The 21,717-nt window shown below is 48.9% G+C and overlaps 1 protein-coding gene across 8 annotated transcripts in view; it reads right to left on the bottom strand.

Moving 5' to 3' along the window:
- The window catches only part of LOC147122761 (tryptophan 2,3-dioxygenase-like), a 150,425-nt gene that overhangs the window by 89,491 nt on the left and 39,217 nt on the right, over positions 1–21,717 (bottom strand). For 7 of the 8 annotated variants that reach the window (XR_015081564.1, XR_015081565.1, XM_086010385.1 and 4 more), the window contains exon 6: positions 10,010–10,253. Coding sequence is in view for 6 of the 8 variants with exons in the window: in XM_086010385.1 (XP_085866511.1) it covers positions 10,010–10,253 (244 nt within the window). In the remaining 2 variants the exon portion in view is untranslated. The remainder of the gene's footprint in view (positions 1–10,009; positions 10,254–21,717) is intronic. The other variant, XM_086010356.1, reaches the window with a different exon arrangement.

The following is a 21,717-nucleotide window of genomic DNA, read 5'->3' as shown; positions in this document are numbered from 1 at the left end:
CGGTTAGAGCTGATCCTGTATCTAGTCCCATTTTAACTGGGGACCCTGCTATTGTGAGGGTAACCCAAATGGTTTGGTAATCCTCTTTGGCAAGTACATTTTGTAATTTGAGACAGCTTAGTCTCTTGTTTCCGGAGTCGCTATCGCTATTCTGGTCTTCGGAGCTATTGTCCGTCATCATTTGTACCTTCCTGTACTTTTCTTTATTAATTTTTTGTTTTCTGTCAGTGGATTTATTTTGTCCAGATTGGCATACCCGTGCAATGTGTCCAATCTTACCACATTGCCTGCATGCTTTGCCCTTGAACCAGCAGTCCCTCTGGTTATGGGTGGATCTGCTGCAGCGATAACATCTTCCGAACTCCTGTGTCATTTTATGGGTGCCGAAGTCCTGTGTCTCTTGTTGTATCTCTGCAGCTCCTTTTGCTGCTGCTTCGTATGATACAGCCATACTGAAAGCTTTGTCCAATGTTAAATCTTTTTCAGAAAGCAGTCTTTTTTGTGTTCCTTCACTTAAGAGACCGCAAACAAATTTGTCTCGAAGATAATCCGATAGTCCTGCTCCGAATTGGCAGTACTTTGATAGCTTTCTTAATTCGGTTAGGTAATCAGCGTTACTTTCATTCTTGTGTTGATTTCTCTTGAAGAACTTGAATCATTCCGCTATCAGCAGCGGTGTTGGGTTTAAATGCTCCTGCAGGGTATCAACAATTTCTTTAAAAGTCTTGTCCTTTGGTTTGGCTGGAGTGATTAAATTTCGTAACAGCCCGTATGTCTTCGCGCCCATTAAGTTCAGAAGTATTGAAGCTTTTTTTTCATCTGTTATTCCATTTGCAGTGCAATAAACCTCTACTCTTTCCACGTATGTGGTCCAATCTTCTATTTCGCCATCAAAAGCCTCAATATTACCAGATTTAGGCATTTCAGAAAAGATATGGCGCTTCCCGCGCTTTTTTTTTTTCTGTAGCAACGATATGGCGCTTCCCGCGCTTTCCCGCCGCTGCTACCGATAACAATGCTGTTTTACTGTGGTTTCCGTTTATTCACTGTTGGAGACTCGTTCCCGACGGAGGTCTAAACGCTGACCTGCTTGCCGCGCCGGCCGTCTCTCGAGTGCACCCTCCCAGTCCGTTATTGCTTGCCTCCGATTTCGCGGCCTGTCTCAGCTGTAGAGCCCGCCGCTGGAGCTCCAGCCTGACGCCCAGGAAGGATTAGCGCAGTACCTGTCACCAGCTTGACCAGCTGGTGAAACCACAGTTTCTCTTACTTCCTTGAGTCTTCTGGACGCTGGAGGAATCGATGTCCTTGAGGTGCTGCCGAATTGCAGGTAAGTCCGTTTCCACTTCGTCGCCACTGTAGTGTCCGTGTGTAGATAAAGACACTGAAGACAGGAGTTGGTTCATAGGTATTTACTAAGCAAGTCTGGGGGGGGGGGTTCTAAAGGATATACACAATACACAGGCTTATATAGCCCAAGTGGCAATTACCGGCATTACGCACACCTGGGGCTCTTAAAGGCACATACACCATAATTGCTCTTAAAGGCACATACACCACAGAATGCATCCTAGGTTACTGAAAAAAGCAAAGGTAGAAATATCAGAGGCATTGGTCACAATCTTTTAATCCACATTGGATACAGGAGTAGTGCCGGAGGACTAGGGGGTTGCTCATGTTTTCCCACTATTCAAGAAAGGGGAGAGGGATAAACCAGGAAACTACAGGCCAGTCAGCCTAACATCGGTGGTGGGGAAGTTATTGGAAACCATTATCAAGGACAAAATAAATTTCCATTCACAATGTTATGGGTTAATCAAGGCTTTGTTAAAGGCAAATCATGCCTGACTAAGTTGGATTGAATTCTTTGATGATGTAACAGAGAAGCTTGATCAAGGTAATGCAGTTTATGTTGTATTTATGGACTTTCAGAAGACATTCGACAAAGTGCCACACAGGAGGTTTGTTAAAAAGATGGAAACCCATGGAATTAAGGGGAAAATGGTGGTATGGATACAGAATTGGCTCAGTAACAGGAAGCAGAGGGTGGTGGTGGATGGATGTTTTTCAGACTGGGTGGTGGTTTGCAGTGGTGTTCCCCAAGGGTCAGTTTTAGGTCCATTACTCTTAACAACTTTTATAAATGACCTAGACTTGGGTGTAGGGCGCAGCATTATAAAGTTTGCAGATGATACAAAACTTGGCAAAGTAGTAGATAGTGATGAAGATAGAGTCATAGGGCCAGAAATTTAGTTAGGCCTCGCCAGCTCGCTTCCGCCCAGAGGTTACCGCTGGGCGCAGAGCCACTCGCGCCCGTCGGATATTCAGTTTCAGCGCCCCAAGTCGAAGACGGCCGCTGTTCAAGGGTGTGGCCGCCCCCGCTTGGGGCGCTAAAACTGAATTTCGGCGCGCTAGTTGCCGCAGCGCCACCCGCTGCGGAGCGGCAGGCTGCGGTACTGCAGGCCTTCCTCCCTCTCTTAAGGGGGAGGTGCCTGCAACAGCGAGATCGCCGCTCGCTAGTGCCGGCAAATGAGCCCGGCACCACGGAGAAGTGCCGGGCTCCCGGAAAACAGCCGGCAATGCCGCGGGGGGGGGGCGGTGGAGAAGGCCGGGGAAGGAGGTGCGGGCAGGCGGCCGCCGAAAAAGCGGCCGGCCGCACCTCCACCTTAACTCGCCCCACTAAGGCTGCAGTACTGCCCCGGTCTCTGAACGTTGTTTGCGGCCGCTACGGAAGAGGCGGCCGCTACTCAATATGGTGGTCGGGCTGGTATCGGGGCGGTAGCGGGGCACTGCGCACGCCGATGACATCATCGGCGGTGGCGCAGCGCTACTGGCTAACGCCGCCATTACCGCAGTGCTGAATATCGGTGCAACCTCATCAAGTGGTGCAAAAGCCCACTTTGGGCGAAAACTGGGCACAACGCCTACTGAATTTCTAGCCCATAGAGTCATAGGGCCAGAAATTTAGTTAGGCCCCGCCAGCTCGCTTGCGCCCAGAAGTTACCGCTGGGCACGGAGCCACTCGCGCCCGTCGGATATTCAGTTTCAGTGCCCCAAGTCGAAGACGGCCGCTGTTCAAGGGTGTGGCCGCCCCCGCTTGGGGCGCTGAAACTGAATTTCGGCGCACTAGTTGCCGTAGCGCCACCCGCTGCGGAGCGGCAGGCTGCGGTACTGCAGGCCTTCCTCCCTCTCTTAAGGGGGAGGTGCCTGCAACAGCGAGATCGCCGCTCGCTAGTGCCGGCAAATGAGCCCGGCACCACGGAGAAGTGCCGGGCTCCCGGAAAACAGCCGGTAATGCCGCGGGGGGGGGGTGGAGGAGGCTGGGGAAGGAGGTGCGGGCAGGCGGCCGCCGAAAAAGCGGCCGGCCGCACCTCCACCTTAACTCGCCCCACTAAGGCTGCAGTACGTCCCCGGTCTCTGAACGTTGTTTGCGGCCGCTACGGAAGAGGCGGCCGCTACTCAATATGGCGGTCAGGCTGGTATCAGGGCGGTAGCGGGGCACTGCGCACACCGATGACGTCATCGGCGGCGGCGCAGCGCTACTGGCTAACGCCGCCATTACCGCAGCGCTGAATATCGGCGCAACCTCATAAAGTGGCGCAAAAGCCCTCTTTGGGCGAAAACTGGGCGCAACGCCTACTGAATTTCTAGCCCATAGAGTTATACAGCACAGAAAGAGGCCCTTCGGCCCATCGTGTCTGCGCCGTCCATCAATCCCTGTCCAGTCTAATCCCATTTTCCAGCATTTGGTCCATAGCCTTGGATGCAGTGGCATTTCAAGTGCTCATCCAAATGCTTCTTGAATGTTGTGAGGGTTCCTGCCTCTACCACCCTTTCAGGCGGTGAGTTCCAGATTCCAACCACCCTCTGGGTGAAAAAGTTCCTCCTCAAATCCCCTCTAAATCTCCTGCCCCTTACCCTGAATCTATGCCCCCTTGTTATTGACCCCCCTACTAAGGGGAAAAGTTCCTCTTTATCTACCCTATCTATGCCCCTCATCATTTTGTACACCTCAATCAGGTCCCCCCTCAGCCTTCTTTGCTCCAAGGAAAACAACCCCAGCCTGTTTAGTCTTTCTTCATAGCTGAGGCGCTCCATCCCAGGTAACATCCTGGTGAATCTTCTCTGCACCCTCTCCAAAGCAATCACATCCTTCCTATAGTGAGGCGACCAGAACTGCACACAGTACTCCAGCTGTGGCCTCACCAGCGTTTTGTACAACTCCATCATAACCTCCCTGCTCTTATATTCTATGCCTCGGCTAATGAAGGCAAGTATCCCATATGCCTTTTTAACCACCTTATCTACCTGTTCCGCTGCCTTCAGGGATCTATGTACATGTACACCAAGGTCCCTCTGACCCTCTGTACTTCCTAGGGTCCTACCACTCATTGTGTATTCCCTTGCCTTATTTGTCCGTCCAAAATGCATCACCTCGCACTTTTCAGGGTTAAATTCCATTTGCCACTTTTCCGCCCATCTGACCAACCCGTTTATATCGTCCTGTAGCCTGAGGCTTTCCTCCTCGGAATTTACCACCCCACCAATTTTCGTGTCATCCGCGAACTTACTGATCATACCTTTTACATTCTCATCCAAATCATTTATGTAGATCACAAACAGCAAGGGACCTAGCACCGATCCCTGAGGTACCCCACTGGACACAGGCTTCCAGTCACAAAAGCAACCTTCGACCATCACCCTCTGCCTCCTGCCACTCAGCCAGTTTAGGATCCAACGCGCCAAGGCACCCTGGATCCCATGGGCTCTTACCTTCTTGACCAGTCTCCTATGCGAGACTTTGTCAAAAGCTTTGCTGAAGTCCATGTAAACCACATCCACAGCATTTCCCTCATCCACACACCTAGTCACCCCCTCGAAAAATTCAATCAGATTTGTCAGACATGATTTACCCTTGACAAAGCCATGCTGACTATCCCCGATAAATCCTTGCCTCTCCAAGTGGAGACTAATTTTGTCCCTCAGAATTTTTTCCAATAATTTCCCTACCACAGATGTTAGGCTCACTGGCCTGTAATTCCCTGGTTTATCCCTGCTACCCTTCTTGTATAATGGTACTACGTTAGCTGTTCTCCAGTCCTCTGGTACATCCCCTGTGGCCAGAGAGGTTCTGAAAATTTGTGTCAGAGCCCCTGCAATCTCCTCCTTTGCCTCATACAACAGCCTGGGATACATCTCGTCCGGGCCTGTGGATTTATCCACTTTTTGGCCTGCAAAACCGCTAGTACCTCCTCCCTCTCGATGCTAATATGTTCAAGTATGTCACAGTCCCCTTGCCCGATTTCTATGTCTACATCGTCTTTCTCCATAGTGAACACAGATGCAAAAAATTCATTTAAAACCCCGCCTACATCATCTGGCTCTACACACAGATTGCCACTTTGGTCCCTAATGGGCCCTACCCTTTCCCTGGTTATCCTCTTGCCCTTAATATACTTATAAAACATCTTAGGATTTTCCTTTATTTTGCTCGCCAGTGTTATTTCATGGCCCCTTCTCGCCCTCCTAATTTCTTTTTTAAGTATGCCCCTGCACTTTTTATACTCCTCTAGGGCTTCCTCCGTCTTTAGTCTTTTGTAACTGCCAAAAGCCCCCCCTTTTTTCCTAATGCATTTTTGTATATCCCTTGTCATCCAAGGTTCCCTTTGCTTGTTGGTCCCACCCTTGACCTTTACAGGAACATGTTGGCGTTGTACTCTCTCTATTTCCCTTCTGAAAGTCTCCCACTGTTTTGATGTGGATTTTCCTATAAGTAGCTGCTCCCAGTCCACTTTGGCCAGATCCTGCCTTAGCATATTAAAATCGGCCTTCCCCCAATTTAGAACCCTTATTTCCGGGCCGTCTTTGTCTTTTTCCATGACCACCTTAAATCTCACCGAATTATGGTCACTGTCGCCAAAATGCTCTCCTACTGACACTTCCACCACTTGCCCGGCTACATTCCCTAGAATTAGGTCCAGTACCGCCCCCTCTCTTGTAGGACTTTCTACATGTTGGCTCAAAAAGCTCTCCTGGATGCACTTTAAGAATTCTGCACCCTCTAAGCCTTTCACACTCTGACTATCCCAATTAATATTGGGGAAGTTGAAATCCCCCACTATTATTACCCTATTATTTTCGCACTTCTCTGAGATTTGCCTACATACCTGTTCCTCTATCTCCCCCTGACTGTTTGGGGGCCTATAGTACACTCCCAGCAAAGTGCTTGCCCCCTTTTTGTTTTTAAGTTCTACCCATATGGCCTCATTAGAGGAACCCGCTAATATATCATCCCTCCTTACAGCAGTAATTGACTCCTTAATTAATATTGCAACACCCCCTCCCCTTTTACACCCCCCTCTGTCTCACCTGAAGATTCTATACCCCGGAATATTGAGCTGCCAGTCCTGCCCCTCCCTCAACCATGTCTCCGTGATAGCAACAATATCGTACTCCCATGTGTTCAACAACAACTTCAGTTCTTCCACCTTGTTTGCAAGACTCCTTGCATTAAAATAAATGCCTTCCAGCCTTGCCATGTTCCCTTTTGCCTTCACATATTTGCTCTGCCTTCCCAGCTGACTTGTTTTTTCCTCCGTATTTGGCTGTAAATCACCCCCTACTATAGCTCCACTCTGTATCCCATCCCCCTGCCAAGTTAGTTTAAACCCCCCCCAGCAGTGCTAGCAAACCTCCCCGCAAGGATATTGGTCCCCCTCTGGTTCAGGTGTAAACCGTCCGACTTGTAGGCTTCAGGATGACATAGACAGGATGGTGAAATGGGCAGAAGCATTGCACATGAGTTCAATGTGGAGAAGTGAGAAGTGATGTATTTTGGGAGGACGAATATTGAAAGACAGTGTACTATAAATGGCAGGATTTTGAAAAGTGTAGATGAGCTTGGTGTCCGTATACACAAATCCTTAAAGGTGGCAGGGCAAGTTGATCAGGTGGTTTAAAAAGCATATAGGTTATTTGGGTTTATAAATAGAGGCATAGGGCTAAAAATTCGGGGTTTTGCGCCCCCCCCCCCCATTACCGTCAAGATGTAGCGAAAAGAGGGCGGCCGCCGCTCTTTCGCCAGCTGGTGGCAGGTGCTGTGGCACCTGCCATTTTCTGAGGCCTGACAACGACAACTTAACGTCACCTCGGCGACCTTGAACATGTCAGGACCTCTTAAATGGAGACACACATTTTTCAGGTAAGTCTGCATTTATGCTTTTGGACTGGATTTTTTTGATTTTATTGACATGGTGGCTTGCTGCAATACATGTTAAAAATTATTTAAGTGTGTAGGGAGTGCTGCTGGATGCTTGCAATGCCTCAGATGGTAAAGGAAGGCCTCTGAGAAGATTGAAAATGCTGCAAATACTTAGCAGGTCAGGCAACATCCGTGGAGAGAGAGAAACAGAGTTCACTTCTCAGGTTGAGATGCTGCCTGACCTGCTGAGTATTTCCAGCATTTTATGCTGTCATTTCAGATTGACAGCATCCGCTCACAGAGGGAAAAGGAAGATGCAGAAGAGGAGGAAGCAGAAGAGGAGGAAGCAGAAGGAAGGAGGCAACCCAGACAGCCCCTTTCTGGCCAGGATATCCGGTATGGAATCATCCATCTGTGGTCCCAGTGACCACAACCCCAATTTTCCTTTGAACATTAGTCCCACACCTCACCTTCCCTCTGTTACTGACCATCACAGTGTCCTCTTGGCCACAATGCTGAAATAAAAGCCACCACAAAGCAAACTTTCCAATCCAACTTTATACATCTACCCATTCAATATGACATCAAGAAATCAACTGATCACCCTCATGCATTCTCTTTGTGTCTGTCTTGTGTGAGCCTTTGCCTATCCTACCGATGTCACATCATGCCATTCCAGTAGCTGCAGCATGGCTGGTGGAAGGCTGCTGACTTTCAGTGGGGGACACTGCAAATAGCCTTGCTGGGCGACCTTCAGGAGCTGGAAGCTGGGTGTGCGAAATCGAGTGATGGGGTTTCTTCTTTTTCTTCTTCACTCTCCTCTCCCTCTTCTTAGTCAACCACTGGCTGGCAGGCTGCATTTCTTGGGTGTGAGAAATGAGGAAGGCACAAGGGTGGAGTTGTGGTAAGGGGAGGATGGGAAAGCAAGAGGTGCATGCCAGAAGGAGGATAACGTATGAGGATGCCAGCATCTTGTATCCTTTCAGCCCTGCCACTGGCCAACGGCTCAGCCATGCCCCTGCCAAGAATGGCCTGCACTGTCTCCTCCAAAGGGGTGAGATGAGGCTAGGAATGGGAGATGTGCCTCGTGATTGGTACAGATTGTTGGTAGGTGAGTGATTGGGGGTGGGGCTTGTGCATTGAACAATGTGTGAGGCTAGTGATTCAGTTGGTAGGAGATAGCTTTTGAAGATGCATTCACTGACCTTCACCAGTGGTCTGAGGTCATGAAGCTTCTTCAGGCACTGGAGCCAGGTGGTGGGGGTGACACTGCTGGCAGTGACTGCCTCGGTGATGTGGTCCCACATCATTCTTTCTGGAGAGCCTCCTGGCCCCTGTGGGTAGAGGGCCAGTCTTACAGTGTTGAGTCCCTGCACAAAGCTGGAGTGCTGCATGCGAGACCCTAGATGCCCCTTCCCTGGCTTGCTGAGTCATTTGTGTTAGTGCTGAAGCATTTTTCCCATCTTTTGAGGTGCAGAAGGGAATTCAGCTTTAAAAGCTGAAGACTCCCATTTGGGATTTCTTTTTAACGTCATTTTTTTTTTTTTAAGGCAGTAAGGGCTGCAAACTAAAATGTTTTACTTCATTTTTATTTTGAGTTCAGGCACATTGCCCTTTTAATGTCCCAGAATGCCAAGCAAACTCCTTGCCTCACTTCCAGAGGCTGTTGGAAGATGGAACGCCGCTTCTGGATGCAAATTTCACTACCAATGCCTGCACTAATGCCACCAGGAGGGCATTACATGGTGAGTTAGCGCTGGGCTAAAAATCTTTCATCCCCAGTGCAAATTTTTCTCTCTTACCACTGCAACCACTTTTAGCAGCCATTAACCCGAGGCCACAGTAACACCGGCAACTCTCGTGGCAGCCACAAAATTCTAGACCATAGAATATAAAATCAAAGAGCTCATGCTGCAACTTTATAAATCACTGGGTAGGCCTCAACTGGAATAGTGTGGCCAATTCTGGGCACCACACTTCAGGAAGATGTAAAGGCATGAGAAAGGGTACAGAGGAGGTTTTCCACAATGTTACTATGGATGAGAGATTTCAGTTATAAGGAAAGGTTGGAAAAGTTAGGACTGTTCTCCTTGGAACAGAGAAGGTTAAAAGATGACCTAATATTGGTTTTCAAGATGATGAGAGATTTTGATAGAGTAGATAGAGAAAAACTATTCCCTCTGGCGAGTGGGTCAATAACCAGAGGTCATAGATTCAAAATCATTGGCGAAAGATCTAGAGGAGAGATGAGGAGAAATGTTTTCACTCAGAGCGTCGAACTTACAGAGTTATGGACAAAAAGTCGGGGTGTGGAACTAAGCATGACTGCTCTTTCAAAGAGCCAGCACTGGCACGACGGGCTCAATGGCCTCCTTCTGTGCTGTAACTTTCTATGATTCTATGGGACATTGGGACATCCGGAGGTTGTGAAAGGCACTATACAAATGTAAGTTCTTTCTTTTCCTGCTTTTAAAATTGAACTACAATTTTTCTTCAAAACTTTTGGTAGCATTTTGCTCCCTATGCTATTGATGATTCTGCTCTAGTGACTGCTACTAAAACGTTGCTGACTAATGTAATTAAATGAATGCACTAGTGAAGGAGTATTGAGAAGAGAAAATAATGCCCCTTCAATATAACACCTGCCTTATACACAAGACACCAATACAACATAAATTGTTTCAGACTCCATCACTGAAGGGAACATGCTCCTCACTGTAATATATTTATGTGGCTGACGCAGAATATCAGAGAGGCTCTCCAATTCCAACCTTTAGTGCTTGTTGATATATCATTTATCTCATCTGTCACCTTGCTGAGAAAATCTGTAACATCATTGAGTATTGTCTGAATCGCAATGTTGAGTACCTCGACCAGTTGTAAGAGTGTCGGCTCCAGCTCAGATCGAAGCAGTCGCTCATTGTCCTTCCCTATGAAGTTGTCCCTATAGTGCTTTCTGTTGTAAGGAACTCGCAGACTCTCTGGAACTCCAATCTTATTCTCCAGGAGGCGAAATTGCAGGCTCTGAAATCCAGATGCAGGCACTAAATAATTCCTTTAAAAATGGTTAAAAAAAGCATTATAAATAGCATGAAATTCACTGAAAACTGCATTGTTTGTTCATATATTTATATACTAGCTGAAGTGCCCGGCGGTGCCGAGGCTTTTTCGAGGGCATGTTGTTGTTGGAAGAGAGAGAGAGAGCGACTGGGGGGGAAGAGAGAGAGCGACTGGGGGGAAGAGAGAGAGCGACTGGGGGGAAGAGAGAGAGCGACTGGGGGGAAGAGAGGGAGGGGAGGGGGGGATGGGAGGGGAGGGGGAGGGGAGGGGAGGGGAGGGGGAGGGGAGGGGGGAGGGGAGGAGGGGGGGCAGGGAAGGGAGGGCGGGGTCGAGGGGAGGGGAGGGGAGGGGGAGGGGAGGGGGGAGGGGAGGGGGAGGGGAGGGGGGAGGGGAGGGGGGAGGGGAGGGGGGGAGGGGAGGAGGGGGAGGGGGGGAGGGGAGGGGGAGGGCGGGGGGGGAAGGGAGGGGGGAAGGGAGGGGGGGAAGGGAGGGCGGGGGGGGAAGGGAGGGGGGAAGGGAGGGGGGGAAAAAGGGGGGGAGGGGAGGGTGGGGGGGAGGGGGGGCGGGGGGAAGGGAGGGCGGAGGGAAGGGAGGGCGGGGGGGGAAAAAGGGGGTGGGAAGGGAGGGCGGGGGGGAAGGGAGGGCGGGGGGGAGGGAGGGGAGGGAGGGCGGGGGCCCCCCCGAGGGTCGCGGCCTCGCCCCCCCCGAGGGTCGCGGCCCCCCCCGAGGGTCGTGGCCCCCCCCCGAGGGTCGCGCCCCCCCCGAGGGTCGCGGCCCCCCCCGAGGGTCGCGCCCCCCACCCCCCCGAGGTGAAGACCGCCGATTGCGCGCGCAGCAGGAACTGAGATGCGGCGTCTCTCTCTGGCTCGGCCGGCGGGCCCGGTTGCCAGGGTAACCGTGATGCTGACCAAGCCCCGCCCCCGGGCCGAGCCAGGGAGAGAGAGACGCCGCGTCTCAGCTGCTCCTGCTGCGCGCGCGGCCCCCCCCCCGAGGGTCGCGGCCACCCCCGAGGGTCGCGGCCCCCCCCGGAGGGTCGCGGCCCCTCCCCCCGGAGGGTCGCGGCCCCCCCCCCCCCGAGGTGAAGACCGCCGATTGCGGCTGTGCGAGACGGCCGGCCGGGGTTGCCAGGGTAACGCTTGACGCTCAGCAAGCCCCGTCCCCCGGCCAAGCCAGAGAGAGACGCGCGTCTCAGCTCCTGCTGCGCGCGCACCCTAGCGGCGCTGGGCTGAGGCTCAGCCCTCCAGCCTTCGAGTGGGGCCGGGCGGTGCCTAGCTCGGGCGTGGGTGCGGAGGAGACGCCGAGGCTTTTCGGCCTACCTGGAAAAATGGGGAAAGGTAGGAAAATTAATGAGATTAGATTAGTTAATTACTTTCTAAATCATTTTTTAAAAAAACAATATGTGTTTTAAAAGCAACGTTTTTTTTTTAAGACGCAGAAAGCGGGAAAAAGAAAGGAAAAGTTTGGAATCAAGATGGCGGCGACTCACCTCGGTTCAGAACGATAAGGCCCGGCCACACACGCACCGATTGGCCCGGCGGCACATGCCAGCAACCCGGCGTACGATTGGTCGAGCTCGAGGTCACTCTGTCGCTAATGAGCGGATAATGACATGCTAATGAGCGGAACGTTGAAGGTTTTTGGGATACCGCGGGCGGGATTTTAGCCCGGCCGAAACGTAAATACGCTTAAAACCGTCTCGGAAGCGTAAGCTTTCTTTGGAGGTAACGCGCGCGTAGGTACGCCCTGTAACTTTCGAGCACATAGCCCGACAGACGCACAGGCAATGACAGACAGAATGACAGAATGACAGAATGACAGACAGACAGACAGACAGACAGACAGACAGAAGTACCGATTTATATATATAGATAAAATAAACCAGCGTGTTGACTTACAATTGGCTTTGTCTGTGTATTTATCAGTCACCTTCTGGACAATAGGAAAATTGCCAGTGGGGCATCTGTAAGATTCGCCCATCCAGTACACACAATGAAGGGTTTAATTGTACACCACTGGGTCATGCTATCATATGGCTAGATATTGGGCTATAAAGGTACTCTCCATATCATAGGATACCTAGTGCAGATCTAGAATTTATAACACATTACATGGTTTATTAATGCCTTCTGAAATGGTTTAACAAGCTTCTCAGTTGTAAACTTTGGCCTGGATATCTGACTTAGATATTGACATTTGATTTGCTTTGCTACTACTATACAAAAGAAGAAGAGTTGTAAAATCAATTGCTATTAAGAAGGCCCACCACCACCTACTCTGATCAATTAGGGATAGACAATAAATATCATCTTGCCAGCATCACCCACATCCTGCGAACAAATAATTTAAAAAAAGCAAATTAGCATTGGGTAGTGTCCATAGAAGGAGGAAAGATTAGAACATAAGAACATAAGAAATAAGAGCAGGAGTAGGCCATACAGCCCCTTGAGCCTGCTCCACCATTCATTAAGCTCATGGCTGATCTTCTACATCAACTCCACTTTCCCGCCTGATCCCCATATCCCTTGATTCCCATAGTGCCCAAGAATCTATCGATCTCAGCCTTGAATATATTCAACGACTGAGCCTCCGGGGTAGAGATTTCCAAAGATTCACAACCCTCTGAGTGAAGAAATTTCTCCTCATCTCAGTCTTAAATGGCCAACTTTTATCCTGAGACTATGACCCCTGGTTCTAGACTCTCCAGCCAGGGGAAACATCCTCTCAATATCTACCCTGTCAAGCCCTCTAAGAATTTTATGGCCTAGAAATTCAGTGGGCTGCGCCACCAGTTAGCGCCCAAAGAGGGCACTTAGTGGCTTTAGCGCCACTGGCCACACCTCCCGCGATATTTAGCGGGGCGCTAATGGCGGCGTTAGCCTGTAGCGCTGCGCCGCCACCGATGACGTCATCGGTGTGCGCAGCGCCCCGCTCCCGCACCGATCACCATATTTGGTCGCGCCCGCCTCTTTAACGCCGGTCGCAAATCGCGACCGGTTCACAGGGCCTACCTGTGGCGGTAGTGGCGCTAGTTAAGGTGGAGGTGCGGGGCGGCCGCCTGCCAGCACCTCCGTCCCCGGCCTCCTAAACCCCCGAGAGCCCGGCACTTCTCCTTGGTGCCGGGCTCATTTGCCGGCACTCGCGAGCGGGGATTGCGCTGTTGCAGGCACCTCCCCCTTAACAGTGGGAGGAAGGCCTGCAGTACCGCAGCGTGCCGTGCCGCAGCGTGTGGTGCTGTGGCCCTTAGCGCGGCGCGGGGAGCCTCGAGTAGCGGCCCGCTTCCGTTTGGGGCACTGAAACTGAATATCGGGATGGCGCAAGTGGCTCCGCTCGCAGCGGTAATTCCGGTGCCCAGGCGAGCTTGGCGCCCCAAACGGCGCCCAACTGAATTTCTAGGCTTATATGTTTCAATGAGATCACCTTCTTTTAAACTCCAGAGAATATAAGCCCAATCTACTCAATCTCTCCTTATAGGACAGCCCTCCCAGCCTAGGAATCGATCTAGTGAACCTTTGTTTCACCCCCTCTAAGGCAAGTATATCCTTCATTAGGTAAGGAGACCAAAACTGCACACAGTATTCCAGGTGTGGTCTCAACAAAGCCCTGTATAATTGCAGCAAGAGAGGAGAGAGAGTTGTTGGTAGTTATTATTAAATAACACAAAATGGGTTGAAGAGTGATGACTGAGAATGAACTCCTGTCTATCTTCTCATTAACAGAACATGTACAGCCTAGTAAGACAACAGGAGAGAAAAAAGGGGGTAGAAATCTCCCACGTTATATACATTCAAGAATTACTCATTTCAGAAGTAATTTTTATGATCAATACAGCTTTATTTTTTCAGCTTTCATATTTTTTAATTTACTTCTTAACCATGCTGCCTGCAACACAATGAATGGGCACAGGTTAATCCCCACGCCCATTTTCGGGGGTTAGCCAATTTCTCCCCCACCATGTTTGTGTTACATTGGTTTGATGTGTGAAGCCCATAGAAGATTTGAGCATGGCAAGGTTTTCAGTTTTATGTTTCATTTGAATGCTGAGGTGTGGGTATGCATGAAATAAAATGACAGAGCTGTAAAGTTGTATGAAGGCTTGGCATGGGTCAGTAGTAATTGTGGAGCATGTTGAAGGCTTGGCATGGGTCAGTAGTAATTGTGGAACAGGTTGAAGGCTTCGCATGGGTCAGTAGTAATTGTGGAACAGGTTGAAGGCTTGGCTTGGGTCAGTAATAATTGTGGAACAGGTTGAAGGCTTGGCATGGGTCAGTAGTAATTGTGGAACAGGCTGAAGGCTTGGCTTGGGTCAGTAGTAATTGTGGAACAGGTTGAAGGCTTGGCTTGGGTCAGTAATAATTGTGGAATAGGTAGAAGGCTTGGCATGGGTCAGTAGTAATTGTGGAACAGGTTGAAGGCTTGGCATGGGTCAGTAGTAATTGTGGAACAGGTTGAAGGCTTGGCATGGGTCAGTAATAATTGTGGAATAGGTAGAAGGCTTGGCATGGGTCAGTAGTAATTGTGGAACAGGTTGAAGGCTTGGCTTGGGTCGGTAATAATTGTGGAACAGGTAGAAGGCTTGGCATGGGTCAGTCGTAATTGTGGAACAGGTTGAAGGCTTCGCATGGGTCAATAGTAATTGTGGAACAGGTTGAAGGCTTGGCTTGGGTCAGTAATAATTGTGGAACAGGTTGAAGGCTTGGCATGGGTCAGTAGTAATTGTGGAACAGGTTGAAGGCTTGGCTTGGGTCAGTAGTAATTGTGGAACAGGTTGAAGGTTTGGCTTGGGTCAGTAATAATTGTGGAACAGGTGGAAGGCTTGGCATGGGTCAGTCGTAATTGTGGAACAGGTTGAAGGCTTGGCATGGGTCAGTAGTAATTGTGGAACAGGTTGAAGGCTTGGCTTGGGTCAGTAGTAATTGTGGAACAGGTTGAAGGCTTGGCATGGGTCAGTAGTAATTGTGGAACAGTTTGAAGGCTTGGCTTGGGTCAGTAGTAATTGTGGAACAGGTTGAAGGCTTGGCATCGGTCAGTAATAATTGTGGAATAGGTTGAAGGCTTGGCTTGGGTCAGTAGTAATTGTGGAACAGGTTGAAGCGCAACAGTTTGAAGCATGGAATCCTGGGCCATCTACAGGTAAATGGTCGTGTTTGGTACTCTTTTCTTGCCAGATTCATTAAAGTGTTTGGTCTTCTCCTATACCTTTTAAACTGTACACCACATCCTGCAGATATGGGCAGGGACATCCTCTTGCAAAGATCCCTGGAGTGCCAAACTGGACAACAGTCCTCATGTAGCAGTATGTCCACTCCACCAATTGCCCACACACTCTGCTTCATACTTCCATGTTGGGGATTTCTGATCCTTTTGTTCTCGCTCATCATTTCTTTCCCAAAATATATATTTTGCATAAGCTGAAACATTTTTGAGCCTTCAGAAATCTCCACCAACTACTGCCCCCATGTGTGGGCACTTATCCTTAAGAATCTTCAGTTACAATGTCACTTTACATAGCAACCAGTAAAAACCTTTACCCCATTGCTGTTTTATACCAGACAGAAGTTTCCATAAGTAGTTGCTAAACTTCTCCTGTCTTGACAAGTTCAATCTATGCACAAAGCATTAGTCAATGTCAAGATCTATCACACAACGCCAGGCTATAGTCCAACAGCTTTATTTGAAATCACAAGCTTTCAGAGCACTTCACCTGATGAAGGAGCAGCGCTCTGAAAGCTTGTGATTTCAAATAAAGCTGTTGGACTATAACCTGGTGTTGTGTGACTTCTCACAATTGTCCACCCCAGTCCAACACCGGCATCTCCACATCAAGATCTATTAATTTTGTTACATGATGTTAGACAGGAGCAGCAGACCCAGGATCATCAGGACCTCCTGTTACAGGCATTTACATGACTTGGTGGCATAAATAATGGGCCGGGGAGTAAGCCACATCACCCCCTCCCACCTCATTAGCCTGCATCTGACTGGTTTGCAGCTGCTGCAGGCACAGGCCAAACTTTGTTCCTCAGGAAAGCCCCAGAATTCCTGGCGATCCACCCCTTTTACCTGGTCATTGCACCTAAGGAACATGATCGTTCCTGGAGGCAAAGGTCAGGAAAATCCATCCTTATGTGTAGTGTACTGATGAAACCCTGGAGATTTGAGGCTGTAACTCCAGCCTCTCTAAGGCAGAAATCTTTATTACAGCAGATATATGTGTGTGGAATTTGAGTGAGTGAGATTATACCTATTGTAAAGATAGGCCATTGTCGGGAGCGGTAAGAGCGGAGGGTCAGTGAGTATTTAAACTCACTTTCATGGGCTTTTTTTCACAGGCCATTGTCGGGAGCGGTGAGAGCGGAGGTTCAGTGAGTATTTAAACTCACTTTTGCGGGCTTTTTTTCACAGGCCATTGTCGGGAGCGGTGAGAGCAGAAGTTCAGTGAGTATTTAAACTCACTTTTGCGGGCTTTTTTACAGAGGCTTACCAATCTCGCAGACCGGCGGCGACGTTCCAGAGCCACGTCACGATTCAAAACGTGACGCGGGCAGGAGGAAGCGGCTTGTTGGGTGAGTACTTATACTACTCTATAGTTTGACAGTTAAGGTTCTTAGGGCTAGATTTTCAGTTGCTTGCGCCAGCAGTTAGCGCCTTAAGAGAAGTGATTTTCGGGCGCTATTCGTGTAGCGCCCGGGCGCAGCGCAGTTTGCGCCCCGCCCCAAATTAAGTTGCCCGTTAGCGCCGGCGCAAAGTTTAGCGGCCGCCCGGATGCGCGCGCAGAAAATGACGTCACATCCTCGTGCAACGCCCTTTGGCCGCCCCGAATCCAAACTTCAGTCGGACCGCCCCATTGTGCGGCTGGCGTCCAGAGCGTTTGTAAAATGGAACGCTACACACCCTGGGGAGCGCAAATTAAAGGGCACTCCTCCTGCACTATAAACGGCAGTCTGCATGTGTTGTGTGGAAGGATCCAGTGTGTTGTTGTGAACGGTGTATTTATGTTTCCAGCCACCACCCCCAACCCCACCACCACCACCACCACCACCACCACCTCCTCCTCCTCCTCCTCCTCCTCCTCCTCCTCCGAAAAAAAACACATGCACCCTTCCCCTTTAAGAGCTCACTGGCACCAGAGTGTCTGCCGTGCGCTGCGCCCGAGCTCGGGCGCTGCGTTCTGCACCGCCGGCTTAGCGCCTAAAGATAGTAGTGGAACGCCTCTTTTAGCGCTCCACCAACCTCTTAGGGCGAAGCCACTGAATTTCCGGCAACGGGGCGCTACTTTGGGGCGGGCGCTAACTTCGGGCGGGCGCTAAGGTTAGCGCCCCAAAACTGTCTATACTGAAAATCTAGCCCTTAGTTTATAAAGTTTAAAAGTATTTAATTTTGTGGTTATAGTTTCTAAGGTCTCTGTTGTGTAGCAGGGAGTGTGAGGAAGCAAGGGCCCTTGAGTATATCATTTAATTGTAGTATAATTGGTGGTATTGATTTAATTTAAATTAATTAAAGGGTAAGTCATGGCAGCAAAGCTCGGCCCCATGGCATGCTCCTCCTGCAATATGTAGGAAATCAGGGACACTTCCTGTGTCCCTGACGACCATGTGTGCAGGAAGCGTATCCAGTTGCAGCTACTGGCAGACCGCATTGTGGCACTGGAGCTGCGAATGGATACATACTGGAGCATTCATGATGCTGAGGACGTCGTGGATATCATGTTTAATCAGTTGGTCACACCGCAGGTAAAGGCTGCACAGGCAGGAAGGGAATGGGTGACTGCCAGGCATAGAAGTTGGAGCAGGCAGGTAATGCAGGGGTCCCCTGAGGCCATCCCCCTCTCAATCAGATATACCACTTTGGATATTGTTAGGGAGGATGGCTTATTGGGGGAACGCAGCAGCAACCAACTTCCTGGCACCATGGGTGGTTCTGCTGCATGGGACAGGAAGAAAAAGAGTGGGAGAGCTATAGTGATAGGGGATTCTATTGTAAGGGGAATAGATAGGCGTTTCTGCAACCACAAATGAGGCTCCAGGATGGTATGTTGCCTCCCTGGTGCAAGGGTCAAGGATGTCTCAGAGCAGCTGCAGGGCATTCTGGAGGGGGAGGGTGAACAGCCAGTTGTCGTGGTTCATATAGGTAACAACAATATAGGAAAAAAACGGGATGAGGTCCTAAAAGCTGAATATAGGCAGTTAGGTGGTAAATTAAAAAATAGGACCTCAAAGGTAGTAATCTCAGGATTGCTACCAGTGCCACATGTTAGTCAGAGTAGAAATAGAAGGATATTTCAGCTGAATACGTGGCTAGAAGAATGGTGCAAGGGGGAGGGATTCAAATTCCTGGGACATTGGAACCGGTTCTGGGGGAGGTGGGACCAGTACAAACTGGACGGTTTGCACCTGGGTGGGACCGGGACGGGACCATTGTCCTAGGGGGAGTGTTTGCTAGTGCTGTTGGGGAGGGATTAAACAAAAATGGCAGGGGGTTGGGAACCTGTGCACGGAGACAGAGGAAAGGGAAGCAAGGATAGAAGCAAAAGACAGGAAGGGGAAAAGCAAAAGTGGCAGTCAGAGAAATCAAGGGTTTAAATCAAACATGGCCACAGTAAATAATAATTCTAAAAGGTCTAAGAGTGTTAAAAGAACATGCCTGAAGGCTTTGTGTCTTAATGAGAGGAGCATTCGTAATAAGGTGGATGAATTAGCAGCGCAAATGTAAACGGATATGATATAATTGGGATTACAGAGACATGGCTCCAGGGTGACCAAGGCTGGGAATTCAACATCCAGGGGTATTCAATATTCAGGAAAGATAGGCGAAAAGGAAAAGGAGGTGGGGTAGTATTGCTGCCTAAAGAGGAGATTAACACAATAGTAAAGAAGGATATTAGCCCTGATGATGTGGAATCTGTACGGGTAGAGCTGAGAAATACCAAGGGGCAGAAAACGTTAGTGGGAGTTGTATACAGACCCCCAAACAGTAATGCTGAGGTTGGGGATGGTATTAAACGGGAAATTAGAGATGGCTGCAATAAGGGCACAGCAGTTATAATGGGTGACCTTAATCTACATATAGATTGGTCTAACCAAATTAGTAACAATACTGTGGAAGAGGAATTCCTAGAGTGTACACGGGATGGTTCCCTGGACCAATATGTCGAGGAACCAACTAGAGATCAGGCCATCTTAGACTGGGTATTATGTAATAGGAAAGGATTAATTAGCAATGTTGTTGTGCGAGGCCCCTTGGGGAGGAGCGATCATAATATGTAAGAATTGTTCATTAAGATGGAGAGTGAAGTAGTTGATTCAGAGACTTGGGTACTGCATTTAAATAAAGGAAACTACGATGGTATTAGGCGCGAGATGGTTAGGATGGATTGGGGAATGTTACTTAAAGGGTTGACGGTGAATAGGCAATGGAAAACATTTAAAGATCGCATGGATGAACTACAGAATTTGTTCATCCTTGTTTGGCATAAAAATAAAACAAAAATGGTGATTCAACATTGGCTAACAAGGGAAATTAGGGATAGCATAAGATCCAAGGAGAGGACATATAAATTGGCCAGAATAAGCAGCAAAACTGAGGATTGGAAGCAGTTTAGGATTCAGCAAAGGAGGACAAAGGGATTAATTAAGAGGGGGGACATAGAATATGAGAGGAAGCTTGCAGGGAACATAAAAACTGACTGTAAAAGCTTCTATAGATATGTGAAGAGAAAAAGATTGGTAAAGTCAAGCGCAGGTCCCTTGCAGTCAGAATCAGGGGAATTTATAATGGGGAACAAAGACATGGCAGACCAATTAATTACATACTTTGGTTCTGTCTTCAAAAAGGAGGACACAAAAAAACTCCCAGAAATGTCGGGGAACATAGGGAGGAACTGAATGAAATCAGTATTTGTAGGGAAATGGTGTTAGGGAAATTGACAGGATTGAAGGCCGATAAATCCCCAGGGCCTGATAATCTACATCCTAGGGTACTTAAGGAAGTGGCCCTAGAAATAGTAGATGCATTACTGGTCATCTTCCAAAATTCGATCGACTCTGGAATAGTTCCCATGGATTGGAAGGTAGCTAATGTAACCCCACTATTTAAAAAAGGTGGTGGAGAAAAAATGGGGAATTATAGACCGGTAAGCCTGACATTGGGAGTGGGGGAAATGCTAGAGTCCATTATAAATATGTAATAGCAGAGCACTTGGAAAACAGTGACAGGATCGGACAAAGTCAACATGGATTTACAAAAGGTAAATCATGCTTGACTAATCTACTGGAATTTTTTGAGGATGTAACTGGTAGAATAGATAAGGGAGAACCAGTGGATGTGGTGTACTTGGACTTTCAGAAGGCTTTCGATAAGGTCCCGCATAAGAGACTAGCATGCAAAGTTAAAGCACATGGGATTGGGGGTAAGGTACTGACTTGAATAGAAAACTGGTAGGCAGACAGGAAGCAAGGTGTTGGAATAAACGGGTCTTTATCCGAGTGGAAGGCAGCGACTAGTGGGGTACCGCAGGGATTGGTACTAGAAACTCCCAGTTATTCACAATATATATTAATGATCTAGACGAGGGAACTAGATGTAATATCTCCAAGTTTGCAGACGACACAAAGCTGGGTGGGCATGTGTGCTGTGAGGCGGATGCAAAGAAACTCCAGTACGATTTGGACAGGTTAGGCGATTGGGCAGATGACTGGCAGATGCAGTATAATGTGGATAAATGCGAAGTTATCCACTTTGGTGGCAAAAACAGGAAGACAGATCATTATCTGAATGGCAATAGATTGGGGAAAGGGGAAGTGCAATGAGACCTGGGTGTCCTTGTGCACAGGTCGCTGAAGTTAAGCATGTAGGTGCAGCAGGCGGTTAAGAAGGCAAATGGTATGTTGGCCTTCATAGTGAGAGGATTCGAGTACAGGAGCAAGGATGTCTTACTGCAGTTGTACAGGGCCTTGGTGAGACCACACCTTGAGTATTGTTTGCAGTTTTGGTCGCCTTATCTGAGGAAGGATGTTCTTGCCATGGAGGGAGTTCAGCGAAGATTCACCAGGCTGATACCTGGGATGGCAGGAATGACGTATGAAGAGAGATTGGGTCGATTAGGCTTATATTCACTAGAGTTTAGAAGAATGAGAGGGGATCTCATTGAAGCTTATAAAATTCTAACAGGACTAGACAGACTATATGCAGGAAGGATGTTCCTGATGGCGGGGGAGTCCACAACCAGAGGTCACAGTCTAAGGATAAGGGGTAAGCCATTTAGGACAGAGATGAGTAGGAATTTCTTCACCCAGTGAGTGGTGACCCTGTGGAATTCTCTACCACAGAAGACAGTTGAGGCCAATTCATTAAATATATTCAAGAAGGAGTTAGATATATTTCTTAAGTCTAAGGGGTTCAAGGGATATGGGGAGAAAGCAGGGACCGGGTACTGAATTTGGATGATCAGCCATGATCGCATT

This window comes from Somniosus microcephalus, chromosome 2 (genome assembly GCF_052327205.1).
Source record: "Somniosus microcephalus isolate GS21.2 chromosome 2, FLI_Smic_1.0, whole genome shotgun sequence".
NCBI lineage: Eukaryota > Metazoa > Chordata > Chondrichthyes > Squaliformes > Somniosidae > Somniosus > Somniosus microcephalus.
This window is presented reverse-complemented; position numbering and strand designations above follow the sequence as displayed.